Genomic DNA, 27,896 nt, shown 5'->3' with positions numbered 1-27,896 from the left:
TTCTAAGATTGATGTTGCTATGACTTTGCTATGCTTAATGCTTGTCACCAGGGCCCGAGTGCAATGATTTCAGATCTGAACCTATTATGTTTCCATGAATATATTTGTGCTCTTGATCCGATCTTGCAAGTTGTAGACACCTATTACAAGTTATGATCCGCATACCCCAAGGTGACAAGAATTGGGATTCTTTCTGGTGATTACCGTAGTTTGAGGAGTTCATGTATTCACTAAGTGCTAATGCTTTGGTCCGGTTCTCTATTAAAAGGAGGCCTTAATATCCCTTAGTTTCCATTAGGACCCCGCTGCCATGGGAGGGTAGGATAAAAGATGTCATGCAAGTTCTTTTCCATGAGCACGTATGACTATATTCGAAATACATGCCTACATTATATTGATGAATTGGAGCTAGTTCTGAGTCACCCTAGGTTATAACTGTTGCATGATGAATGTCATCCGACATAATTATCCATCATTGATCCATTGCCTACGAGCTTTTCACATATTGATCTTTGCTCATTTAATTTTCCGTTGCTACTGTTACAATCACTACAAAACTGCTACTGTTACTTTTGCCACTGTTACCGTTACTTCCATACTACTTTGCTACTAAATACTTTGCTGCAGATATTAAGTCTTTCAGGTGTGGTTGAATTGACAACTCAGCTGCTAATACTTGAGAATATTCTTTGTCTCCCCTTGTGTCGAATCAATAAATTTGGGTTGAATACTCTACCCTCGAAAACTGTTGCGACCCCCTATACTTGTGGGTTATCAAACAACACCTAAAGTGAGCAATAAGACTTATATACTCAAATACACAGTTCAGAGTAAGCCATGAGTAGAAATTATTGTTGGATTGTATCTAAATTATATTTAAACTAAACATACAACACTGTCAGTATTTAACAGAGACTAGTTAACACTTTACCTGAAGAATTCTTCAGTATACACAATCACAAAACCCCTAGCAAACAAGAACTACTTGCCAAGTCAATATGGATTGGAACCAATATAAGTAAGAACCAGGATCAACTCCACACTTAGTACTAACCACAAGCCTCACCAGAAACTTAAACCCAACTGAATTCAATTAAGTTCAGAGTTAACAGTAACATTCAGACAATTCAGAGTTAGACAGTAGGCATAGTAGTTCAATTTGAACTACTACAACATCTGACAGGCTTAGAACAATCCCAATAGGTAATAGAACACTCAAACAACACCAATGGATCATCATAGAGGAGGCCAACATCAAACAGTAAGGGATGAACCCTAGATCAGAGGTAGGAGAGGGGGAAGAGCTCGTTGAGGAGAATTTGGAGCCGTAGCAGAAACCCAGCCACACCATGGCTGTCGTGTGACCACCACCATCTCTAGGCGATGCAGAAGAGCGTCCAGGACCGTTGGAGCTACACCACGATGACCGTGCACACGGACACAGTGACACCGTCTCAAGGGCACCACCGCATGGAGACGCCACCCAGGGGCATCACCACGCCGCCATGAGCCACTAGTGGCGCTACGAGAACCTCACGGTGGCCGGAGCACCACGGAGACCGAGGCAACTCGGGGCGAAAATCCTAGGTAACCAAGATCCCAAGGGATCGACAATAGGAGGAAGCCGTCGAGGAAACAATGCGGAAAGATTGATAGAGCGGTGCGAGGAGAGCAAGTGGAGGGCCAGCACGACGGATGGAGCTTGTCGGAATCAACCGACGAAGCCATTGGAGAAAGGGGATCGCGCAAGCGAGAGAGAAACAGAGAGCTCGGGTGAGAAAGATAGATAGACAGACAGATAGATAGATAGATAGATAGATAGATAGATAGATAGATAGATAGATAGAGAGAGAGACTAACCACGCGGGAAGTCGACATAGACTCATGTCCCTGTTTAACAAAGCCAGGCCAAGCTAGTTGGGCCAAGCCCAGAGGCCAAATGGGCCAAGCCAGCCCATTAACCCCATTTACCCAATAAAAATTTTAACAAATAAAATTGTAAATAATAAATACTAAAAAATACTATAATAAGTCCAAAAAGCATATAAAAATATTTCACTTTACCAGAAAATATTTTTGATTTAATGGAACTAAATTTATAATTTCTAGACTTAAATATTAAATAAGGGAATATTCAATAATTCTAGAACTCAATCTAAATGTTCATTAATTCAAAAACAATGATTCTACTCTAATAAAAATAGTTTCACAAATAATAATTAATTATAAACTTGTTAATTCTAGAAACAAGAGTTGACAATAATATGAATTAAAGAAAATCCTTTAACTAAAACACTAATAACGCAACACAATGGTTAGAGGGGAGGAAAACGATCTCATGTATGTATAATAGCATCTTGCAGAGTTTCTTGCAATATTAGTCCTTATCGGACTATATGTCATTTTTAGAACCCGAGGCAAACGTAAGTCTCAAAGCCTCGAGTTACACCACCTATCAATCACAAGGCAAGTGCATATCCTTTGTTTATGCTTTCGTAAAAGCATCTTTACAAAATTCCCTGCTTATATCTATTCATTGCATTAAATAAAATTATGTTTAGTACTATAAATTATGGTGGGTGATGGAACTCATGATGGTTACACGGTGGTAGAGTTCCATTACACCGGGTTTAACAACCAGAGTCAACAGATATTCTAGCGCCGTACTGATAGCGCTGACCACGAAGCCTGGAATGGGACATGCGAGTAAGTACTTTTCCTCATACTGATGTGCCCTCGCACAGGTTATCGCCGTGGGGCGACAATTCGTGAGCCAGTTCACGGAGCTGTACATCCCATCGACAATGAGTGCCATTAAGAGCCTTTCGGCAGGGGGCGTCAATCCTCTATCGCCAGAGCGACGTAAGCTCATCGGTTACGGGGCCATAGAATCCCTACATGTTGCTGATTTTGGGCAAAAGAGGGAATACCTCTCGAGGGGCAGAGGCATTGGTAAACATGGACGAGGGAAAGACTCGGATCTTAGACCCAGCCACGCATCATGGATGTGCAAGGTTACGGACCAGGAAAAAGGGCTAAGTTAATCGTTCATGGCTAAAGTAGCACAACTCTACAGAGTGTATTGAATTGTGGCTTGTCACATCCTAATCTAGGAAAGATTTGCAAAAGCGACGGGAAAGGAGTCTATCAGAGACTCTAGCAACCTTGTAACGCCTGGATAGTTATACTACCGTAATCCCATGCTAATGTTGCCACATCACCGCAATTACTGTTGTTAACCTCGCGATGATTCAATCCCGTTCGTTTTCAAAATTCAAATTTAAATCAAACAGCAAAAATGAATAAAAGAAAAGGGGAAAGCAAACAGAGAAAAAAATATAAAACAAACGAAGGCCCCGGCCCAACTGGGCCAATCAGCCCACCTCGGCCGGCCCACCTCTCCCTACATAACCACCCCCCCCACTCCCCAGAAACCCTAGAGCCCAACCCCACTCCCCACGATCCCTCCCACTCACCCTCTCGCTCCCCATCCCCTTCCTCCCCCGTCTGGATCGGGGCTGAGGAGCCAGATCCCACGGCGCCCCGACGCCCGATCTCGCGACTCCGCTGCCGCCCTTCCCGGCGCCACCACGTCGGCGCTACCTCGCCAACGCCGCCTAGCGCTACCTCGCCGACACCGCCTGGCGCTGCCCCGTCGTCATCCTCCTCGCGGCCCCATCCTCCTCCCCGTTCCTGGATCCGGAAGGGCCTCCCCGCCCCGACCTCTCCGACGGACGCCGCTCGCCGGAGCCGCTCCGCGTCACCTCGCCTCCTCGACCCCGACGCGCCACCTCCCCGCCGTCGCGTTCTCCTGCATCGGGCCTCCCCTTCAACGCGGGTGAGCAAACCCCCCGTCCTGACCTCGCCGTTGTCGCGCCGCCCGCAGTGGCCCTGTTCGCCGGCCGCCCTCAACGCTCGTCCACGAGCCGCGCCCCTCTCCCCGCGGCTCTGCTCCACCTGCGTCGCCGCCCGTGCAGCCCTGCCGCTGCCTCCGCGCCTAGCGCCGCCGCTCGGCCTCCATCCCGCCGCCTGCTGCCCCACACCATGGCCTCGTCGGGCTACGGCCACCGCCGGCGCCCCCTGTTGCCCCGTTCGGGTGCATGGGCGCCCACGCCCGCAGCGCCCTGCGCCCGTTAACCCGCATCTGCCGCCCGTTAGCCCCTGGGCCAATGACGAATGGGCCCGCCCCCTGTTAAAATGAAAACGGAAATAAAAATGTAAAAAAAGGGATGTTTAAAATAATTAATTGATTATTTAATTAGTTAATTAACTTAATTAACTTTGACTAATTAGCCTAATGAACATATTTAGTCTAGTTAAACCTGCTTAATTAAACTAGACAATGACAATTGGGCCCCACTGCCCCTTTGACCAGTCAACCCGGTCAGAGTTGACTGTTGCCCCTGCTGACGTCGTGATGATGTCATGCTGATGCAGTAAACTTTTTTTGAATTAATTTAAATTATAGAATATCTTTAAAAAAACTTCGGAAAATCATAGGAATTAAACCGTAGCTCGGATCGAAAAACTTTCTACATCAAAGTTGCTCAGAACGACAAGACGAATCCGAATACGTGATCCGTTCGTCTGCCACATGCCCCTAACTACCTGAACATGCAACTTTCCCCCTCTGTTTCATCTGTCTGAAAAATGCAAACTTCGGGAAAACTTTCCCGGAAGTTTCCCCCCTTCCACGGTATCGTGTAACGACGCGTTATAACACGTCTACCACCGCTTATTGTCTTGGCATGCAGCTGTTTGCTATGTATTTATTGTTTCTTCCCCCTCTTCTCTCCGGTAGACCCCGAGATCGCTGCTGATGCCCTTGTGATCGACTACGTCGACGACGACCCCTCCTTGCCAGAGCAACCAGGCAAGCCCCCCCTTTGATCATCCCGATATCGCCCATTCCATTCTCTCATGCTTGCATTAGATTTTGCTACTGTTATTGATTGCTCCTATTCTGATGCATAGCCTGCTTTTGTAACCTGCTTATTGTTACCTACCTGCTTATCCTAAACTTCTTAGCATAGGTTGGTTAGTGATCCATCAGTGACCCCCACCTTGTCCTTGTTGCTCCTGCTTCATCATCGATGACTCGATCAGCGTGATCGACGACCAGAGCCCGACACCTCACATCACTCCACGCCCTTTTGTTGCTCGACTCTGCAGAGCTACTATCGAGTGCCGAGGGTGATCCCTCATAACGCACTCCTGATGATAATGCTGTAGTGTAGCTATTCGGTCGTGGTCATCGAGGGTGATTTCCTCTTTCACCATTCCCGATACGGCTCTGTCGTTCAACACCTCAAGTGTGAACCTCGAGGGTGGTCCCTCTTACGTTCACCTTGATGATTACATTGAGTGGAATCCACCGGGGGTGATTCCTCGGGTTTTCCCCTTGATGTCTGGACACACGGTTACCTTGACTTTACTTGAGACCCTTGGGAAAGTCAGGCGGGCCCGAAGAGCACCCGCAAGATGGTTACGAGGCATGGCCGGGAAGTCAGGCAGCCCTCGAGTGGGCTGGGCTTGCCCTTGCCGTATTTCCTCGAGACGGGGCGACGGGGTCACATTATCGTGAGTCAGTACTCGTCTCCGCAAGCTAATAATACACTATGGTTTGGATATTTGTTTTGAGTTGGCGTTTGGCCTTTATGCACTAACCACCACGCGATAATAGTTATGGGCCTCGACGTCGCAGTATCAGCGGAAGCTTTGTCAGACGTCCAGTTCAGCATTGCAGCACGGCTGGGCCGGCGCCATTCGGGCAGCCTGGATCCGCCCTGCGCGCAACGATCCGGAGTGCAACGGGCGATGGGCCCAAACCCCAGAGTGCTTAGGATGTAGACCGGCGGGGACCTCTCTGCTAAGCCTAGGTAGGGCTACGACGTGTTGATCTTCCGAGGCCGGGCATTGACCCAGAAAAGTGTATCCGGCCAGAGTGATCAAGCGTGTTGGAATACGTGGTGCACCCCTACAGGGAAGATATATATTCGATTACCGTGTCCACGGTAATGGACGTTCAGACTTATATCCTGATCTTTTACAACTAGAAATGGATACTTGAGATATGTTGCTCCGGGATTGCTTTCTCGCAGGGAGTCGAGGAAGGATCTCTAGGCATTAATGTTACAACATGTTTGTTAAATATAAACTGCTATTCTTTACTCTTCTACATGCTGCAAGACGCTTGGAGTTTCTTGAAGATGCTAGTCTTCGATAGGCTAGGCCTTCCCCTCTATTCTGGCATTATGCAATTCAGTCCACAGATACAACCCTTCCATTTGATACCAATGCATACTTAGTATAGATCTGATGCTTGCGAGTACTTTGGATGAGTACTCACGGTTGCTTTGCTACCTTTTTCCCCCTTCCTTCTTCTTTCCGGTTGATGCAACCAGATGGCGGATCCCTGGAGTCAGATGCCACTGCTGACGGATGCTACTACGTGGAGACCGCCGACGACCAGGAGTAGTTAGGAGGTCCCAGGCAGGAGGCCGTGCCTCTTCGATCGTGTTGCTTTTGTGCTAGCCTTCTTAAGGCATCCTTGTTTAACTTATGTTTGTACTCAAATATTGTTGCTTCCGCTGACTCTTGTGTATCGAGCTTGTATTCGAGCCCTCGAGGCCCCTGGCTTGTAATATAAAGCTTGTATTATTTTATTTGTGTCTAGAGTTGTGTTGTGATATCTTCCCGTGAGTCCCTGATCTTGGTCGTACACACTTGCGTGCATGATTAGTGTACGGTCGAATCGGGGGCGTCACAAGTTGGTATCAGAGTCGACTGCCTGTAGGACCCCCCTTTCCAACTCCTTGCCCGAAGTTGAGTCTAGTCTTTGAAAAACTGATTTACTAACATGGCTGTGTGGCTTACGGGCCCACGTCGCCAATTGGGTGGTATTAGGATCTTTTATTCCTCGTCCATACTCTGGGACTCTGATCTCCCTTCTATTCGGGTTAAATGATTTTGCTAACTCTATCCTAGGTTCTCGTGATCACATCCATCCGGAGATTTGTGTTACGCCTTTCTTGAATTGGGAGCCAGGATCTGCTTCACATTGTTCACTGGCCGCAGGATCCTTTTATCGGGGGCACCCTGCGTCGTCCCCTGCAGATTCCTCGCTCTAGTGGTTTCCTCCTACGTGGATGTAGCCTTTGCTATGTCTTGTTGTTGTATCCCTCCATCGCATGCCGGTGTGCCGCCTAGTATGTCTAGGATGATTCTCTTGTCCGAACTCATACTAACGTGTAAATGGCTCCGTATATGTATATGTATGTCTTTAATGACTACTGTTTTGTACATACTGCGCCTTTGCTCATTGTTCAAGTTACATCATGAATGACTCCATACACCTGCTCAACCCCTTGTTAAACTGCTCCTTGATGTTCTTAGCAGGATGGCTGACGATCCTCCACCTCCACCTTATATTGCCGCAATGATGCAGCAGTTTGAGCTGAATCGTCAGTTTATGACTGGAGTAATGGCTCAGCTTCCAAGCCAGAATGCTCATCAACAGCCTGCCCCAATAACACTGCCAGAATTTGTGCGCCTCAACCCGTCCATTTTCCGCAACTCCACTAATCCTATGGATGCTGATGACTGGCTCCGTGACATCCTGTTTGAGATGGAGTCAGCTAATGTTGCCCCTGCCAGTTACGTCACCTTTGCGACAATTCACCTGAAGGGTTCGGCTGCTCAATGGTGGGAAAGCCACAGGGGTATGCTGCCTGCAGAGACTGTAACCACTTGGCAGGAATTTCAGTTAGCCTTCCGTGCATGGCACATTCCTCAAGGTCTGATGGACCAGAAGAAGAAGGAGTTCCGCAAACTCTCACAAGGCACAATGACTGTGGATGAATATCAGAGGAAATTCCTTGAATTATCTCGCTATGCTGCGGATGACGTCTGCACTGACGCTCGCAAGCAGGAGAAATTCCGTGAAGGATTGCGTCCCGATATAAAGCTCGCACTTGTTGCTCATGATTGCGCATACTTTGCGACGCTTGTCAGCCAAGCTTTTCGAACTGAAACTAGTTTGACTAAGTAACAGGAGTCGCTCAAGCGTACTCGAGATGTTGGCCCATCCTCGAGTCAGCCTGCTCAGAAACGTCGAGTCTGGATCCCACACAATGTTCATCACCGACCTGCTCCAACACCAAGGCCATCTTATGTTGCACCTTGTTTGCCTCCGCCGCCGAGACAACTAACAATTCAGGGTGGACAATCCAATGCTATGGCTCCTCCACATAATGATGGCTTACGCCACAAGTGTGGATAGCCAGGGCACCTTACTCCCAACTGTTGCCAGGGTCAGCTGCGAAATGCTTCACGTCCTCCTTTTGGCCATAGGAAGGGTCGTCGAAATCATCCTAACAGAAGTTGTAGTGCCAGAACGCCTGCAATGAGTGGTGGTCGAGTCACCCATGTCAAGATTGAAGAAGCTCGTGAGTCCCCAAAAATTGTGATGGGTACCCTTCGCGTTAATTCAGTGCCAGCTTCTGTTCTCTTTGACTCAGGAGCATCACATGCTTTTGTGTCCCAACAATTTGCTAAGTTGCATGGGTTAGGTATGGAAAATTTGCCCACTCCTCTAGCAGTTCAATCTCCGGGATCCAAGTGGCAAACCACAATGATAAGACCTCGCAACCAAATCAAGATTGGAGGCTTACTTTTTCCGGCTTCTCTCATTGTACTCGGACCTTCCAACATAGACATCATTCTTGGTATGGACTGGTTGACAGCCCATAATGCTAAGATCGATTGTGCCGCCAAGACAGTCCAGCTCACTCACCCTTCTAGTCAGTTGATCAACTACTCAACTCAGATGATCCAGGATGCCGAGAATCAGATATATGTTTTGAATGCATTGAATGCTTCACCTCTTGAGGTAATAGAGAACATTCCAGTCATTCGTGAATTTGAAGATGTCTTTCCAGAAGAACTTCCAGGAATACCCCCTGCTAGAGCTGTTGAATTCATCATAGACTTGAAGCCAGGCACACTCCTATTGCCAAGCGGCCATACAAGATGCCGCCGCATGAACTCCTTGAACTTAAGGAGGAAATTGACAAATCTCTTAGCAAGGGTTTCATTCGTCCAAGTTCCCCTGCTTGGGGAGCACCTTCTCTCTTTGTCAAGAAGAAGGATGGAACTAATCGTTTGGTCCAAGATTACCGACCTATCAACCAGGCAACAATTCAGAATAAGTATCCGCTTCCCCGAATCAACGATCTATATGATTAGCTTGCTAGTTCCTCAGTATTCTCTAAACTTGATTTGAGGTTGGGTTACCACCAGATTCGGGTTCATGAAGAGGATATTCCCAAGACCGCCTTCGTTACTCGCTATGGTTCATACGAGTACACCGTCATGTCCTTTGGTTTGACAAATGCTCCAGCGACATTCTCTCGTTTGATGAACTATATATTTATGGAATACCTCGACAAGTTCGTCGTGGTTTATCTAGATGATATCCTTGTATATTCGAAGAATAAAGAAGAACATGCTGAACACCTTCGACTTGTTCTGGAAAAGCTTCGAGAACATCAACTATATGCTAAGTATTCCAAGTGTGAATTCTGGCTACCCGAAGTGACCTACCTTGGGCATGTCATCTCCAAGGATGGTATTGCCGTCAACCCAGAGCGAGTTCAGGCTATTCTCGATTGGACTCCTCCGAAGAATGTCAAGCAAGTCAGAAGTTTTCTCGAACTCGCCAGCTATTGCCGTCGATTTGTCGAGAACTTCTCCAAGATCGCCAAGCCCCTGACTGGTCTGCTTCACAAAGGCGTCAAGTTCGATTGGACAGAAAAGTGTCAGGAAAGTTTTCAAGCACTCAAAGACAAACTGACTTCTGCCCCAGTGCTTGCTCCGCCAGATACTAAGAAGGATTTCGTCATTTACTGCGACGCTTCATGACAAGGATTAGGCTGTGTCCTAATGCAAAAGCGCAGAGTGATTGCTTATGCCTCTCGTCAGTTGCGCCCTCACGAAGAGAACTACCCAGTTCATGACCTCGAGCTTGCTGCTGTCATACATGCACTGAAACAGTGGCGACATTACCTTCTTGGTAATCGTTGCGAGATCTTCACCGACCACCAAAGTCTGAAGTACCTGTTTACTCAGCCAGATTTGAACCTCCGTCAGCAGAGATGGATGGAGATCGTAGCAGACTTTGACATGGGCATTTCTTATACACCAGGCAAGGCTAATGTAATGGCTAGTGCTTTGAGCCACAAGTCATATTGCAATCACCTCGAGGTTCGAAAAGTTCAGCCTTCGCTTGTTGAAGAATTCAGAAAGCTGAACCTCCATATTGTTCCTCCGAGTGCACTCGCTCCCCCTCCTAAGGAGCTTCGCAAGATGAACCTCCGTGTTGTTTCCCAGGGTTCCCTCAATACCCTGGCTGTCGAACCTGATCTCTTTGGCTCCATCAAGAGAATGCAGGGATATGACTTTCAAGTTGAGAAGATTAAACGCTACCTCGCAGAAGGAAAGCCCTCATTCTTCACTGTTGCTGATGATGGCACTTTGTACTTCAAAGGCCGCCTAGTGGTGCCGTGTAAGGAGAAAAACCTGGATATGACTAAGGAAGTTATGGAAGAAGCTCATGACACTCCATTGTCTATACATCCCGGTAGTACCAAGATGTACCAAGACATTCGTCAGAGATTCTGATGGTCAAATATGAAGCAAGACATCGCTCGTTATGTTGCTGAATGTGACATTTGCCGTCGTATCAAAGTAGAACATCAAAGGCCCTCTGGAACTCTGCAACCTATCTCTATTCCTGAATGGAAATGGGACCATGTTGAAATGGACTTCGTCACGGGATTTCCCAAATCGCAGAAAGGTAATGATGCTATACTTGTCGTCATTGACCGGCTTTCCAAAGTTGCACACTTTCTGGCCGTCAAAGAAACGATCACTGCTAGTCAGCTAGCAACCCTTTACATGTCCAGAATTGTTTCACTCCACGGTATTCCATTGGTTATCAGCTCAGACCGTGGCAGCTTATTCACTTCAAGATTCTGGGCAAGTTTCCAAGAAGCTATGGGAACTCATCTGTCTTTCAGTATTGCTTTTCACCCTCAGTCGCAAGGACAAGTTGAACGTGTCAATCAAGTTCTCGAAGACATGCTTCGAGCTTGTGTCATTTCCTTTGGCAAGAAATGGGAGGAATCTCTCCCGTACGCTGAGTTCTCCTACAACAATAGCTATCAAGCTAGTCTGAAGATGGCCCCATTCGAAGTGTTATATGGATGAAAGTGCCGAACCCCTCTGAACTGGTCAGAAACTGGGGAACGTCCACTCTTCGGTCCAGATATTATCCAACGCGCCGAAGAACAAGTCCGCGTCATTCGCGAGAATCTCAAGACTGCCCAGTCACGTCAAAAGAGTAATTATGACCGTCATCATAAAGACATGGTCTATCAACCTGGCAAAAAGGCTTATCTTCGAGTCACACCAATGAAGGGTGCACACCGCTTTGGGATCAAGGGCAAGCTAGCTCCTCGCTATATTTGTCCTTTTACTATTCTCGAGAGGCGTGGAAAAGTGGCATACCAGTTGGAGCTTCCGTCGAACCTTTCTCAGGTTCACGATGTGTTCCACGTGTCACAACTCCGTCGTTGCTTCAAGGACCCAATCCGAGCAGTGGATCATGAAGTGCTTGAGTTGCAACAAGACCTCTCCTATAAAGAGCATCCAGTCCTCATTCTCGACCAAGCAGAACGCCGCACACGTCAGAAGGCGATCAAGTTCCACAAGGTCCACTGGGCACATCACTATGAAGACGAAGCCACTTGGGAACGCGAGGATCGTCTTCGTGATGAGTACCCCGAACTGTTTCCTTCTACCTCCTAAATCTCGGGACGAGATTTCTTGTAGTGGAGGAGAATTGTAACGCCTGGATAGTTATGCTACAGTAATCCCATGCTAATGTTGCCACATCACCGCAATTACTGTTGTTAACCTCGCGATGATTCAATCCCGTTCGTTTTCAAAATTCAAATTTAAATCAAACAGCAAAAATGAATAAAAGAAAAGGAGAAAGCAAACAGAGAAAAAAAATATAAAACAAAAGAAGGCCCCCCGGCCCAACTGGGCCAATCAGCCCACCCCGGCCGGCCCACCTCTCCCTGCATAACTACCCCCCACTCCCCAGAAACCCTAGAGCCCAACCCCACTCCCCACGATCCCTCCCACTCACCCTCTCGCTCCCCATCCCCTTCCTCCCCCGTCTGGATTGGGGCTGAGGAGCCAGATCCCACGGCGCCCCGACGCCCGATCCCGCGACCCCGCTGCCGCCCTTCCCGGCGCCACCACGCCGGCGCTACCTCGCCGACGCCGCCTGGCGCTGCCCCGTCGTCGTCCTCCTCGCGGCCCCATCCTCCTCCCCGTTCCTGGATCCAGAAGGGCCTCCCCGCCCCGACCTCGCCGACGGACGCCGCTCGCCGGAGCCGCTCCGCGTCACCTCGCCTTCTCGACCCCGACGCGCCACCTCCCCGCCGTCGTGTTCCCCTGCATCGGGCCTCCCCTTCAACGCGGGTGAGCAAACCCCCCCCCCCCCCCGTCGTGACCTCGTCGTTGTCACACCGCCCGCAGTGGCCCTGTTCGCCGGCCGCCCTCAGCGCTCGTCCGCGAGCCGCGCCCCTCTTCCCGCGGCTCTGCTCCACCTACGTCGCCGCCCGTGCAGCCCTGCCGCTGCCTCCGCGCCTAGCGTCGCCGCTCGGCCTCCATCCCGCCGCCTGCTGCCCCACACCATGGCCTCGCCGGGCTACGGCCACCCCCGGCGCCGCCTGCTGCCCCACACCATGGCCTCGCCGGGCTACGGCCACCGCCGGCGCCCCCTGTTGCCCCGTTCGGGTGCATGGGCGCCCACGCCCGCAGCGCCCTGCGCCCGTTAACCCGCATCTGCCGCCCGTTAGCCCCTGGGACAATGACGAATGGGGCCCGCCCCCTGTTAAAATGAAAACGGAAATAAAAATGTAAAAAAAGGGATGTTTAAAATAATTAATTAGTTAGTTAATTAACTTAATTAACTTTGACTAATTAGCCTAATGAACATATTTAGTCTAGTTAAACCTGCTTAATTAAACTAGACAATGACAATTGGGCCCCACTGCCCCTTTGACCAGTCAACCCGGTCAGAGTTGACTGTTGCCCCTGCTGACGTCGTGATGATGTCATGCTGATGCAGTAAACTTTTTTTGAATTAATTTAAATTACAGAATATCTTTAAAAAAACTTCGGAAAATCATAGGAATTAAACCGTAGCTCGGATCGAAAAACTTTCTACATCAAAGTTGCTCAGAACGACAAGACGAATCCGAATACGCGATCCGTTCGTCTGCCACATGCCCCTAACTACCTGAACATGCAACTTTCCCCCTCTGTTTCATCTGTCTGAAAAATGCAAACTTCGGGAAAACTTTCCCGGAAGTTTCCCCCCTTCCACGGTATCGTGTAACGCCGCGTTATAACACGTCTACCACCGCTTATTGTCTTGGCATGCAGCTGTTTGCTATGTATTTATTGTTTCTTCCCCCTCTTCTCTCCGGTAGACCCCGAGATCGCTGCTGATGCCCTTGTGATCGACTACGTCGACGACGACCCCTCCTTGCCAGAGCAACCAGGCAAGCCCCCCCTTTGATCATCCCGATATCGCCCATTCCATTCTCTCATGCTTGCATTAGATTTTGCTACTGTTATTGATTGCTCCTATTCTGATGCATAGCCTGCTTTTGTAACCTGCTTATTGTTACCTACCTGCTTATCCTAAACTTCTTAGCATAGGTTGGTTAGTGATCCATCAGTGACCCCCACCTTGTCCTTGTTGCTCCTGCTTCATCATCGATGACTCGATCAGCGTGATCGACGACCAGAGCCCGACACCTCACATCACTCCACGCCCTTTTGTTGCTCGACTCTGCAGAGCTACTATCGAGTGCCGAGGGTGATCCCTCATAACGCACTCCTGATGATAATGCTGTAGTGTAGCTATTCGGTCGTGGTCATCGAGGGTGATTTCCTCTTTCACCATTCCCGATACGGCTCTGTCGTTCAACACCTCAAGTGTGAACCTCGAGGGTGGTCCCTCTTACGTTCACCTTGATGATTACATTGAGTGGAATCCACCGGGGGTGATTCCTCGGGTTTTCCCCTTGATGTCTGGACACACGGTTACCTTGACTTTACTTGAGACCCTTGGGAAAGTCAGGCGGGCCCGAAGAGCACCCGCAAGATGGTTACGAGGCATGGCCGGGAAGTCAGGCAGCCCTCGAGTGGGCTGGGCTTGCCCTTGCCGTATTTCCTCGAGACGGGGCGACGGGGTCACATTATCGTGAGTCAGTACTCGTCTCCGCAAGCTAATAATACACTATGGTTTGGATATTTGTTCTGAGTTGGCGTTTGGCCTTTATGCACTAACCACCACGCGATAATAGTTATGGGCCTCGACGTCGCAGTATCAGCGGAAGCTTTGTCAGACGTCCAGTTCAGCATTGCAGCACGGCTGGGCCGGCGCCATTCGGGCAGCCTGGATCCGCCCTGCGCGCAACGATCCGGAGTGCAACGGGCGATGGGCCCAAACCCCAGAGTGCTTAGGATGTAGACCGGCGGGGACCTCTCTGCTAAGCCTAGGTAGGGCTACGACGTGTTGATCTTCCGAGGCCGGGCATTGACCCAGAAAAGTGTATCCGGCCAGAGTGATCAAGCGTGTTGGAATACGTGGTGCACCCCTACAGGGAAGATATATATTCGATTACCGTGTCCACGGTAATGGACGTTCAGACTTATATCCTGATCTTTTACAACTAGAAATGGATACTTGAGATATGTTGCTCCGGGATTGCTTTCTCGCAGGGAGTCGAGGAAGGATCTCTAGGCATTAATGTTACAACATGTTTGTTAAATATAAACTGCTATTCTTTACTCTTCTACATGCTGCAAGACGCTTGGAGTTGCTTGAAGATGCTAGTCTTCGATAGGCTAGGCCTTCCCCTCTATTCTGGCATTATGCAATTCAGTCCACAGATACAACCCTTCCATTTGATACCAATGCATACTTAGTATAGATCTGATGCTTGCGAGTACTTTGGATGAGTACTCACGGTTGCTTTGCTACCTTTTTCCCCCTTCCTTCTTCTTTCCGGTTGATGCAACCAGATGGCGGATCCCTGGAGTCAGATGCCACTGCTGACGGATGCTACTACGTGGAGACCGCCGACGACCAGGAGTAGTTAGGAGGTCCCAGGCAGGAGGCCGTGCCTCTTCGATCGTGTTGCTTTTGTGCTAGCCTTCTTAAGGCATCCTTGTTTAACTTATGTTTGTACTCAAATATTGTTGCTTCCGCTGACTCTTGTGTATCGAGCTTGTATTCGAGCCCTCGAGGCCCCTGGCTTGTAATATAAAGCTTGTATTATTTTATTTGTGTCTAGAGTTGTGTTGTGATATCTTCCCGTGAGTCCCTGATCTTGGTCGTACACACTTGCGTGCATGATTAGTGTACGGTCGAATCGGGGGCGTCACAAGTTGGTATCAGAGTCGACTGCCTGTAGGACCCCCCTTTCCAACTCCTTGCCCGAAGTTGAGTCTAGTCTTTGAAAAACTGATTTACTAACATGGCTGTGTGGCTTACGGGCCCACGTCGCCAATTGGGTGGTATTAGGATCTTTTATTCCTCGTCCATACTCTGGGACTCTGATCTCCCTTCTATTCGGGTTAAATGATTTTGCTAACTCTATCCTAGGTTCTCGTGATCACATCCATCCGGAGATTTGTGTTACGCCTTTCTTGAATTGGGAGCCAGGATCTGCTTCACATTGTTCACTGGCCGCAGGATCCTTTTATCGGGGGCACCCTGCGTCGTCCCCTGCAGATTCCTCGCTCTAGTGGTTTCCTCCTACGTGGATGTAGCCTTTGCTATGTCTTGTTGTTGTATCCCTCCATCGCATGCCGGTGTGCCGCCTAGTATGTCTAGGATGATTCTCTTGTCCGAACTCATACTAACGTGTAAATGGCTCCGTATATGTATATGTATGTCTTTAATGACTACTGTTTTGTACATACTGCGCCTTTGCTCATTGTTCAAGTTACATCATGAATGACTCCATACACCTGCTCAACCCCTTGTTAAACTGCTCCTTGATGTTCTTAGCAGGATGGCTGACGATCCTCCACCTCCACCTTATATTGCCGCAATGATGCAGCAGTTTGAGCTGAATCGTCAGTTTATGACTGGAGTAATGGCTCAGCTTCCAAGCCAGAATGCTCATCAATAGCCTGCCCCAATAACACTGCCAGAATTTGTGCGCCTCAACCCGTCCATTTTCCGCAACTCCACTAATCCTATGGATGCTGATGACTGGCTCCGTGACATCCTGTTTGAGATGGAGTCAGCTAATGTTGCCCCTGCCAGTTACGTCACCTTTGCGACAATTCACCTGAAGGGTTCGGCTGCTCAATGGTGGGAAAGCCACAGGGGTATGCTGCCTGCAGAGACTGTAACCACTTGGCAGGACTTTCAGTTAGCCTTCCGTGCATGGCACATTCCTCAAGGTCTGATGGACCAGAAGAAGAAGGAGTTCCGCAAACTCTCACAAGGCACAATGACTGTGGATGAATATCAGAGGAAATTCCTTGAATTATCTCGCTATGCTGCGGATGACGTCTGCACTGACGCTCGCAAGCAGGAGAAATTCCATGAAGGATTGCGTCCCGATATAAAGCTCGCACTTGTTGCTCATGATTGCGCATACTTTGCGACGCTTGTCAGCCAAGCTTTTCGAACTGAAACTGGTTTGACTAAGTAACAGGAGTCGCTCAAGCGTACTCGAGATGTTGGCCCATCCTCGAGTCAGCCTGCTCAGAAACGTCGAGTCTGGATCCCACACAATGTTCATCACCGACCTGCTCCAACACCAAGGCCATCTTATGTTGCACCTTGTTTGCCTCCGCCGCCGAGACAACTAACAATTCAGGGTGGACAATCCAATGCTATGGCTCCTCCACATAATGATGGCTTATGCCACAAGTGTGGATAGCCAGGGCACCTTACTCCCAACTGTTGCCAGGGTCAGCTGCGAAATGCTTCACGTCCTCCTTTTGGCCATAGGAAGGGTCGTCGAAATCATCCTAACAGAAGTTGTAGTGCCAGAACGCCTGCAATGAGTGGTGGTCGAGTCACCCATGTCAAGATTGAAGAAGCTCGTGAGTCCCCAAAAATTGTGATGGGTACCCTTCGCGTTAATTCAGTGCCAGCTTCTGTTCTCTTTGACTCAGGAGCATCACATGCTTTTGTGTCCCAACAATTTGCTAAGTTGCATGGGTTAGGTATGGAAAATTTGCCCACTCCTCTAGCAGTTCAATCTCCGGGATCCAAGTGGCAAACCACAATGATAAGACCTCGCAACCAAATCAAGATTGGAGGCTTACTTTTTCCGGCTTCTCTCATTGTACTCGGACCTTCCAACATAGACATCATTCTTGGTATGGACTGGTTGACAGCCCATAATGCTAAGATCGATTGTGCCGCCAAGACAGTCCAGCTCACTCACCCTTCTAGTCAGTTGATCAACTACTCAACTCAGATGATCCAGGATGCCGAGAATCAGATATATGTTTTGAATGCATTGAATGCTTCACCTCTTGAGGTAATAGAGAACATTCCAGTCATTCGTGAATTTGAAGATGTCTTTCCAGAAGAACTTCCAGGAATACCCCCTGCTAGAGCTGTTGAATTCATCATAGACTTGAAGCCAGGCACACTCCTATTGCCAAGCGGCCATACAAGATGCCGCCGCATGAACTCCTTGAACTTAAGGAGGAAATTGACAAATCTCTTAGCAAGGGTTTCATTCGTCCAAGTTCCCCTGCTTGGGGAGCACCTTCTCTCTTTGTCAAGAAGAAGGATGGAACTAATCGTTTGGTCCAAGATTACCGACCTATCAACCAGGCAACAATTCAGAATAAGTATCCGCTTCCCCGAATCAACGATCTATATGATTAGCTTGCTAGTTCCTCAGTATTCTCTAAACTTGATTTGAGGTTGGGTTACCACCAGATTCGGGTTCATGAAGAGGATATTCCCAAGACCGCCTTCGTTACTCGCTATGGTTCATACGAGTACACCGTCATGTCCTTTGGTTTGACAAATGCTCCAGCGACATTCTCTCGTTTGATGAACTATATATTTATGGAATACCTCGACAAGTTCGTCGTGGTTTATCTAGATGATATCCTTGTATATTCGAAGAATAAAGAAGAACATGCTGAACACCTTCGACTTGTTCTGGAAAAGCTTCGAGAACATCAACTATATGCTAAGTATTCCAAGTGTGAATTCTGGCTACCCGAAGTGACCTACCTTGGGCATGTCATCTCCAAGGATGGTATTGCCGTCAACCCAGAGCGAGTTCAGGCTATTCTCGATTGGACTCCTCCGAAGAATGTCAAGCAAGTCAGAAGTTTTCTCGAACTCGCCAGCTATTGCCGTCGATTTGTCGAGAACTTCTCCAAGATCGCCAAGCCCCTGACTGGTCTGCTTCACAAAGGCGTCAAGTTCGATTGGACAGAAAAGTGTCAGGAAAGTTTTCAAGCACTCAAAGACAAACTGACTTCTGCCCCAGTGCTTGCTCCGCCAGATACTAAGAAGGATTTCGTCATTTACTGCGACGCTTCATGACAAGGATTAGGCTGTGTCCTAATGCAAAAGCGCAGAGTGATTGCTTATGCCTCTCGTCAGTTGCGCCCTCACGAAGAGAACTACCCAGTTCATGACCTCGAGCTTGCTGCTGTCATACATGCACTGAAACAGTGGCGACATTACCTTCTTGGTAATCGTTGCGAGATCTTCACCGACCACCAAAGTCTGAAGTACCTGTTTACTCAGCCAGATTTGAACCTCCGTCAGCAGAGATGGATGGAGATCGTAGCAGACTTTGACATGGGCATTTCTTATACACCAGGCAAGGCTAATGTAATGGCTAGTGCTTTGAGCCACAAGTCATATTGCAATCACCTCGAGGTTCGAAAAGTTCAGCCTTCGCTTGTTGAAGAATTCAGAAAGCTGAACCTCCATATTGTTCCTCCGAGTGCACTCGCTCCCCCTCCTAAGGAGCTTCGCAAGATGAACCTCCGTGTTGTTTCCCAGGGTTCCCTCAATACCCTGGCTGTCGAACCTGATCTCTTTGGCTCCATCAAGAGAATGCAGGGATATGACTTTCAAGTTGAGAAGATTAAACGCTACCTCGCAGAAGGAAAGCCCTCATTCTTCACTGTTGCTGATGATGGCACTTTGTACTTCAAAGGCCGCCTAGTGGTGCCGTGTAAGGAGAAAAACCTGGATATGACTAAGGAAGTTATGGAAGAAGCTCATGACACTCCATTGTCTATACATCCCGGTAGTACCAAGATGTACCAAGACATTCGTCAGAGATTCTGATGGTCAAATATGAAGCAAGACATCGCTCGTTATGTTGCTGAATGTGACATTTGCCGTCGTATCAAAGTAGAACATCAAAGGCCCTCTGGAACTCTGCAACCTATCTCTATTCCTGAATGGAAATGGGACCATGTTGAAATGGACTTCGTCACGGGATTTCCCAAATCGCAGAAAGGTAATGATGCTATACTTGTCGTCATTGACCGGCTTTCCAAAGTTGCACACTTTCTGGCCGTCAAAGAAACGATCACTGCTAGTCAGCTAGCAACCCTTTACATGTCCAGAATTGTTTCACTCCACGGTATTCCATTGGTTATCAGCTCAGACCGTGGCAGCTTATTCACTTCAAGATTCTGGGCAAGTTTCCAAGAAGCTATGGGAACTCATCTGTCTTTCAGTATTGCTTTTCACCCTCAGTCGCAAGGACAAGTTGAACGTGTCAATCAAGTTCTCGAAGACATGCTTCGAGCTTGTGTCATTTCCTTTGGCAAGAAATGGGAGGAATCTCTCCCGTACGCTGAGTTCTCCTACAACAATAGCTATCAAGCTAGTCTGAAGATGGCCCCATTCGAAGTGTTATATGGATGAAAGTGCCGAACCCCTCTGAACTGGTCAGAAACTGGGGAACGTCCACTCTTCGGTCCAGGTATTATCCAACGCGCCGAAGAACAAGTCCGCGTCATTCGCGAGAATCTCAAGACTGCCCAGTCACGTCAAAAGAGTAATTATGACCGTCATCATAAAGACATGGTCTATCAACCTGGCAAAAAGGCTTATCTTCGAGTCACACCAATGAAGGGTGCACACCGCTTTGGGATCAAGGGCAAGCTAGCTCCTCGCTATATTTGTCCTTTTACTATTCTCGAGAGGCGTGGAAAAGTGGCATACCAGTTGGAGCTTCCGTCGAACCTTTCTCAGGTTCACGATGTGTTCCACGTGTCACAACTCCGTCGTTGCTTCAAGGACCCAATCCAAGCAGTGGATCATGAAGTGCTTGAGTTGCAACAAGACCTCTCCTATAAAGAGCATCCAGTCCTCATTCTCGACCAAGCAGAACGCCGCACACGTCAGAAGGCGATCAAGTTCCACAAGGTCCACTGGGCACATCACTATGAAGACGAAGCCACTTGGAAAACGAGGATCGTCTTCGTGATGAGTACCCCGAACTGTTTCCTTCTACCTCCTAAATCTCGGGACGAGATTTCTTGTAGTGGAGGAGAATTGTAACGCCTGGATAGTTATGCTACAGTAATCCCATGCTAATGTTGCCACATCACCGCAATTACTGTTGTTAACCTCGCGATGATTCAATCCCGTTCGTTTTCAAAATTCAAATTTAAATCAAACAGCAAAAATGAATAAAAGAAAAGGAGAAAGCAAACAGAGAAAAAAAATATAAAACAAAAGAAGGCCCCCCGGCCCAACTGGGCCAATCAGCCCACCCCGGCCGGCCCACCTCTCCCTGCATAACTACCCCCCACTCCCCAGAAACCCTAGAGCCCAACCCCACCCCCCACGATCCCTCCCACTCACCCTCTCGCTCCGCATCCCCTTCCTCCCCCGTCTGGATCGGGGCTGAGGAGCCAGATCCCACGGCGCCCCGACGCCCGATCCCGCGACCCCGCTGCCGCCCTTCCCGGCGCCACCACGCCGGCGCTACCTCGCCGACGCCGCCTGGCGCTGCCCCGTCGTCGTCCTCCTCGCGGCCCCATCCTCCTCCCCGTTCCTGGATCCAGAAGGGCCTCCCCGCCCCGACCTCGCCGACGGACGCCGCTCGCCGGAGCCGCTCCGCGTCACCTCGCCTTCTCGACCCCGACGCGCCACCTCCCCGCCGTCGTGTTCCCCTGCATCGGGCCTCCCCTTCAACGCGGGTGAGCAACCCCCCCCCCCCCCCGTCGTGACCTCGCCGTTGTCACACCGCCCGCAGTGGCCCTGTTCGCCGGCCGCCCTCAGCGCTCGTCCGCGAGCCGCGCCCCTCTTCCCGCGGCTCTGCTCCACCTACGTCGCCGCCCGTGCAGCCCTGCCGCTGCCTCCGCGCCTAGCGTCGCCGCTCGGCCTCCATCCCGCCGCCTGCTGCCCCACACCATGGCCTCGCCGGGCTACGGCCACCCCCGGCGCCGCCTGCTGCCCCACACCATGGCCTCGCCGGGCTACGGCCACCGCCGGCGCCCCCTGTTGCCCCGTTCGGGTGCATGGGCGCCCACGCCCGCAGCGCCCTGCGCCCGTTAACCCGCATCTGCCGCCCGTTAGCCCCTGGGACAATGACGAATGGGGCCCGCCCCCTGTTAAAATGAAAACGGAAATAAAAATGTAAAAAAAGGGATGTTTAAAATAATTAATTAGTTAGTTAATTAACTTAATTAACTTTGACTAATTAGCCTAATGAACATATTTAGTCTAGTTAAACCTGCTTAATTAAACTAGACAATGACAATTGGGCCCCACTGCCCCTTTGACCAGTCAACCCGGTCAGAGTTGACTGTTGCCCCTGCTGACGTCGTGATGATGTCATGCTGATGCAGTAAACTTTTTTTGAATTAATTTAAATTACAGAATATCTTTAAAAAAACTTCGGAAAATCATAGGAATTAAACCGTAGCTCGGATCGAAAAACTTTCTACATCAAAGTTGCTCAGAACGACAAGACGAATCCGAATACGCGATCCGTTCGTCTGCCACATGCCCCTAACTACCTGAACATGCAACTTTCCCCCTCTGTTTCATCTGTCTGAAAAATGCAAACTTCGGGAAAACTTTCCCGGAAGTTTCCCCCCTTCCACGGTATCGTGTAACGCCGCGTTATAACACGTCTACCACCGCTTATTGTCTTGGCATGCAGCTGTTTGCTATGTATTTATTGTTTCTTCCCCCTCTTCTCTCCGGTAGACCCCGAGATCGCTGCTGATGCCCTTGTGATCGACTACGTCGACGACGACCCCTCCTTGCCAGAGCAACCAGGCAAGCCCCCCCTTTGATCATCCCGATATTGCCCATTCCATTCTCTCATGCTTGCATTAGATTTTGCTACTGTTATTGATTGCTCCTATTCTGATGCATAGCCTGCTTTTGTAACCTGCTTATTGTTACCTACCTGCTTATCCTAAACTTCTTAGCATAGGTTGGTTAGTGATCCATCAGTGACCCCCACCTTGTCCTTGTTGCTCCTGCTTCATCATCGATGACTCGATCAGCGTGATCGACGACCAGAGCCCGACACCTCACATCACTCCACGCCCTTTTGTTGCTCGACTCTGCAGAGCTACTATCGAGTGCCGAGGGTGATCCCTCATAACGCACTCCTGATGATAATGCTATAGTGTAGCTATTCGGTCGTGGTCATCGAGGGTGATTTCCTCTTTCACCATTCCCGATACGGCTCTGTCGTTCAACACCTCAAGTGTGAACCTCGAGGGTAGTCCCTCTTACGTTCACCTTGATGATTACATTGAGTGGAATCCACCGGGGGTGATTCCTCGGGTTTTCCCCTTGATGTCTGGACACACGGTTACCTTGACTTTACTTAAGACCCTTGGGAAAGTCAGGCGGGCCCGAAGAGCACCCGCAAGATGGTTACGAGGCATGGCCGGGAAGTCAGGCAGCCCTCGAGTGGGCTGGGCTTGCCCTTGCCGTATTTCCTCGAGACGGGGCGACGGGGTCACATTATCGTGAGTCAGTACTCGTCTCCGCAAGCTAATAATACACTATGGTTTGGATATTTGTTCTGAGTTGGCGTTTGGCCTTTATGCACTAACCACCACGCGATAATAGTTATGGGCCTCGACGTCGCAGTATCAGCGGAAGCTTTGTCAGACGTCCAGTTCAGCATTGCAGCACGGCTGGGCCGGCGCCATTCGGGCAGCCTGGATCCGCCCTGCGCGCAACGATCCGGAGTGCAACGGGCGATGGGCCCAAACCCCAGAGTGTTGGAAATATGCCCTAGAGGCAATAATAAATAGGTTATTATTATATTTCCTTGTTCATGATAATCGTTTATTATCCATGCTAGAATTGTATTGATAGGAAACTCAGATACATGTGTGGATACATAGACAACACCATGTCCCTAGTAAGCCTCTAGGAGACTAGCTCGTTGATCAATAGATGGTTACGGTTTCCTAACCATGGACATTGGATGTCGTTGATAACGGGATCACATCATTAGGAGAATGATGTGATGGACAAGACCCAATCCTAAGCCTAGCACAAGATCGTGTAGTTCGTTTGCTCAGAGCTTTTCTAATGTCAAGTATCACTTCCTTAGACCATGAGATTGTGCAACTCCCGGATACCGTAGGAATGCTTTGGGTGTGCCAAACGTCACAACGTAACTGGGTGGCTATAAAGGTGCACTACGGGTATCTCCGAAAGTGTCTGTTGGGTTGGCACGAATCGAGACTGGGATTTGTCACTCCGTGTAAACGGAGAGGTATCTCTGGGCCCACTCGGTAGGACATCATCATTATGTGCACAATGTGACCAAGGAGTTGATCACGGGATGATGTGAGTTACGGAACGAGTAAAGAGACTTGCCGGTAACGAGATTGAACAAGGTATAGGGATACCGACGATCGAATCTCGGGCAAGTAACATACCGATGGACAAAGGGAATTGCATACGGGATTGATTGAATCCCCGACATCGTGGTTCATCCGATGAGATCATCGTGGAACATGTGGGAGCCAACATGGGTATCCAGATCCCGCTGTTGGTTATTGACCGGAGAACGTCTCGGTCATGTCTGCATGGTTCCCGAACCCGTAGGGTCTACACGCTTAAGGTTCGATGACGCTAGGGTTATAGGGAAAGCATGTACGTGGTTACCGAATGTTGTTCGGAGTCCCGGATGAGATCCCGGATGTCACGAGGAGTTCCGGAATGGTCCGGAGGTAAAGATTTATATATGGGAAGTCCTGTTTTGGTCACCGGAAAAGTTTCGGGTGAAATCGGTAATGTACCGGGACCACCGGGAGGGTCCCGGGGGTCCACCAAGTGGGGCCACCAGCCCCAGAAGGCTGCGTGGGCCAAGTGTGGGAGGGGACCAGCCCCAGGTGGGCTGGTGCGCCCCCCCACCAAGGCCCAAGGCGCATGGGAGAGTGGGAGGGGGCAAACCCTAGGTCCAGATGGGCCTTAGGGCCCATCTAGTGGGGCGCCTCCCCCTCTCCTCCCCTTGGCCGCCCCCTTGATGGGATCTAGGGCTGGCTGCCTCCTCTTGGGGGTGGAAACCCTAAGGGGGGCGCAGCCCCCTTCCCCCCTATATATACTTGAGGTTTGGGCTGCCATACACACACGAGAAAGTCTCCTTTTGGTGCTGCCCTACCCCTCTCCCTCCTCCTCCTCTCCCACGGTGCTTGGCGAAGCCCTGCGGGATTGCCACGCTCCTCCACCACCACCATGCCGTCGTGTTGCTGCTGGATGGAGTCTTCCCCAACCTCTCCCTCTCTCCTTGCTGGATCAAGGCGTGGGAGACGTCACCGGGCTGCACGTGTGTTGAACGCGGAGGCACCGTTCTTTCGGTGCTTAGATCGGAATCAACCGCGATCTGAATCGCTACGAGTACGACTCCCTCATCCGCGTTCTTGCAACGCTTCCGCATCGCGATCTACAAGGGTATGTAGATTCACTCCCCTTCCCCTCGTTGCTAGATTACTCCATAGATTGATCTTGGTGATGCGTAGAAAATTTTGAATTTCTGCTACGTTCCCCAGCAGTGGCATCATGAGCTAGGTCTATGCGTAGTTTCTATGCACGAGTAGAACACAAAGAAGTTGTGGGCGTCGATGTTGTCAATTCTTCTTGCCGCTACTAGTCTTATCTTGTTTCGGCGGCATTGTGGGATGAAGCGGCCCGGACCGACCTTACACGTACGCTTACGTGAGACAGGTTCCACCGACTGACATGCACTAGTTGCATAAGGTGGCTAGCGGGTGTCTGTCTCTCCCACTTTAGTCGGAACGGATTCGATGAAAAGGGTCCTTATGAAGGGTAAATGGAAATTGGCAAATCACGTTGTGGTCATACGTAGGTAAGAAACGTTCTTGCTAGAAACCTACAAACCACGTAAAAACTTGCAACAACAATTAGAGGACGTCTAACTTGTTTTTGCAGCATGTGCCTTGTGATGTGATATGGCCAGAAGATGTGATGAATGATATATGTGATGTATGAGATTGATCATATTCTTGTAATAAGAATCACGACTTGCATGTCGATGAGAATGACAACCGGCAGGAGCCATAGGAGTTGTCTTTATTATTTTGTATGACCTGCGTGTCATTGAATAACGCCATGTAAATTACTTTACTTTATTGCTAAACGCGTTAGCCATAGAAGTTGAAGTGACCGTTGGCGTGACAACTTCATGAAGACACAATGATGGAGATCATGATGATGGAGATCATGGTGTCATGCCGGTGACAAGGATGATCATGGTGCCCCGAAGATGGAGATCAAAGGAGCATGATGATATTGGCCATATCATGTCACTATTTGATTGCATGTGATGTTTATCATGTTTTTGCATCTTATTTGCTTAGAACGACGGTAGCAAGTAGGATGATCCCTTATAATAATTTCAAGAAAGTGTTCACCCTAACTGTGCACCGTTGCGAAGGTTCGTCGTTTCGAAGCACCACGTGATGATCGGGTGTGATAGATTCTTACGTTCGAATACAACGGGTGTTGACGAGCCTAGCATGTACAGACATGGCCTCGGAACACACGCAATACACTTAGGTTGACTTGACGAGCCTAGCATGTACAGACATGGCCTCGGAACACGGAGGACCGAAAGGTCGAGCATGAGTCGTATAGAAGATACGATCAACATGGAGATGTTCACCGATCTTGACTAGTCCGTCTCACGTGATGATCGGACACGGCCTAGTTAAACTCGGATCATGTTTCACTTAGATGACTAGAGGGATGTCTATCTGAGTGGGAGTTCATTAATCAGACGAACTTCATTATCATGAACATAGTCAAAAGGTCTTTGCGAATTATGTCTTGCGCTTTAAGTTCTACTGGTTTAGATATGTTCCTAGAGAAAATTTAGTTGAAAGTTGGTAGTAGCAATTATGCGGACTGGGTCCGTAAACTGAGGATTGTCCTCATTACTACACAGAAGGCTTATGTCCTTAATGCACCGCTCGGTGTGCTGAACCTCAGCGTCGTCTGTAGATGTTACGAAACATCTGACATACACGTTTTGATAACTACGTGATAGTTCAGTGCGGTTTAGAATTGTGGCACCCAAGACGTTTTTGAAACGTCGCAGAACATGTGAGATGTTCCGAAGACTGAAATTGGGATTTCAGACTAGTGCCCACGTCAAGAGGTATGAGACCTCTGACAAGTTTCCTAAGCCTGCAAACTAAGGGAGAAAAGCTCAATCGTTGAGCGTGTGCTCAGATTGTCTGAGTGCCACAATCGCTTGAATCGAGTGGGAGTTATTCTCCCAGATGAGATAGTGATAGTTCTCCATAGTCACTGCCACCAAGCTAGTAGAGCTTCGTGATGAACTATAACATATCAAGGATAGTTATGATGATCCTTGAGCTATTCGCGATGTTTGACACCGCGAGAGTAGAAATCAAGAAGGAGCATCAATTGTTGATGGTTAGTAGAACCGCTAGTTTAAGAAGGGCAAGGGCAAAAGGGATACTTCATGAAACAGCAAGTCGTTTGCTGCTCTAGTGAAGAATCCCAAGGTTGAACCCAAACCCGAGACTAAGTGCTTCTGTAATAAGAGGAACGGTCACTGAAGCAGTACTACCCTAGATACTTGGTAGATGAGAAGACAGGCAAGGTCGACAGAAGTATATTGGATATACGTCATATGAATGTGTACTTTACTAGTACTCCCAGCAGCACCAGGGTATTAGATACCGGTTCGGTTGCTATGTGTTAGTAACTCGAAATAAAAGCTGCGGAATAAACGGAGACTAGCTAAAGGTGAGATGACGATATGTGTTGGAAGTGTTTCCAAGGTTGATGTGATCAAGCATCGCATGCTCCCTCTACCATCGAGATTTGGTGTTTGCGTTGAGCATGATTGGATTATGTTTATCGCAATACGGTTATTCATTTAAGGAGAATAATGGTTACTCTGCTTATTTGAATAATACTTTCAATGGTCTTGCACCTAAAATGAATCTCGATTGTAGTGATACACATGTTCGTGCCAAAAGATGTAAAATAGTAATGATAGTTCCAGATACTTATGGCACTGCAATTTGAGTCATATTGGTATAGAACGCATGAAGAAGCTCCATGTAGATGGATCTTTGGACTCAATCGTTTTTGAAAAGATTGAGACATGCGAACCATGTCTATTGGTATATATGTATGAAGAAACTCCATGCAGATGGATCGCTTGGACTCACTTGATTTCGAATCACTTGAGACATGCAAATCATACCACATGGGCGAGATGACTGAAAGTCCTCGTTTT

The 27,896-nt window shown here is 48.9% G+C and overlaps 2 protein-coding genes and 2 long non-coding RNA genes across 4 annotated transcripts; all 4 read left to right on the top strand.

Moving 5' to 3' along the window:
• Nucleotides 1-3,645: 3,645 nt before the first annotated feature.
• LOC141022439 (uncharacterized) lies at nt 3,646-7,046 on the top strand. Its single transcript, XR_012183747.1, has 3 exons — nt 3,646-3,838; nt 4,802-4,873; nt 6,405-7,046. It is a non-coding gene; the product is annotated as an uncharacterized lncRNA (long non-coding RNA).
• A 392-nt stretch (nt 7,047-7,438) lies between these two features.
• LOC141023060 (uncharacterized) lies at nt 7,439-8,050 on the top strand. The gene has a single exon (XM_073499366.1). It carries the CDS (start codon nt 7,439-7,441, stop codon nt 8,048-8,050), a length of 612 nt encoding a protein of 203 aa, XP_073355467.1.
• A 4,281-nt stretch (nt 8,051-12,331) lies between these two features.
• LOC141022438 (uncharacterized) lies at nt 12,332-15,458 on the top strand. The gene is made up of 3 exons (XR_012183746.1): nt 12,332-12,552; nt 13,569-13,640; nt 15,172-15,458. It is a non-coding gene; the product is annotated as an uncharacterized lncRNA (long non-coding RNA).
• A 708-nt stretch (nt 15,459-16,166) lies between these two features.
• On the top strand, nt 16,167-16,817 carry LOC141023059 (uncharacterized). The gene is made up of 2 exons (XM_073499365.1): nt 16,167-16,230; nt 16,309-16,817. Exons 1-2 carry the CDS (start codon nt 16,167-16,169, stop codon nt 16,815-16,817), a joined length of 573 nt encoding a protein of 190 aa, XP_073355466.1.
• The last annotated feature ends 11,079 nt before the right edge of the window (nt 16,818-27,896 follow it).

The sequence above is a fragment of the Aegilops tauschii genome, chromosome 5 (genome assembly GCF_002575655.3).
Source record: "Aegilops tauschii subsp. strangulata cultivar AL8/78 chromosome 5, Aet v6.0, whole genome shotgun sequence".
NCBI lineage: Eukaryota > Viridiplantae > Streptophyta > Magnoliopsida > Poales > Poaceae > Aegilops > Aegilops tauschii.
Note: the sequence above shows the minus strand (reverse complement) of the source record. Positions and strands in the feature narration are given on the sequence as shown.

Excerpts from the sequence above, each read along its gene's own strand:
- LOC141023060 (XM_073499366.1), top strand. The coding sequence starts at position 7,439 with ATGATGCAGCAGTTTGAGCTGAATCGTCAGTTTATGACTGGAGTAATG.
- LOC141023059 (XM_073499365.1), top strand. The coding sequence starts at position 16,167 with ATGGCTGACGATCCTCCACCTCCACCTTATATTGCCGCAATGATGCAG. Across the intron at positions 16,231-16,308 it reads GCAGCAGTTTGAGCTGAATC|AATTTGTGCGCCTCAACCCG; the intron begins GTCAGTTTATGA and ends TAACACTGCCAG.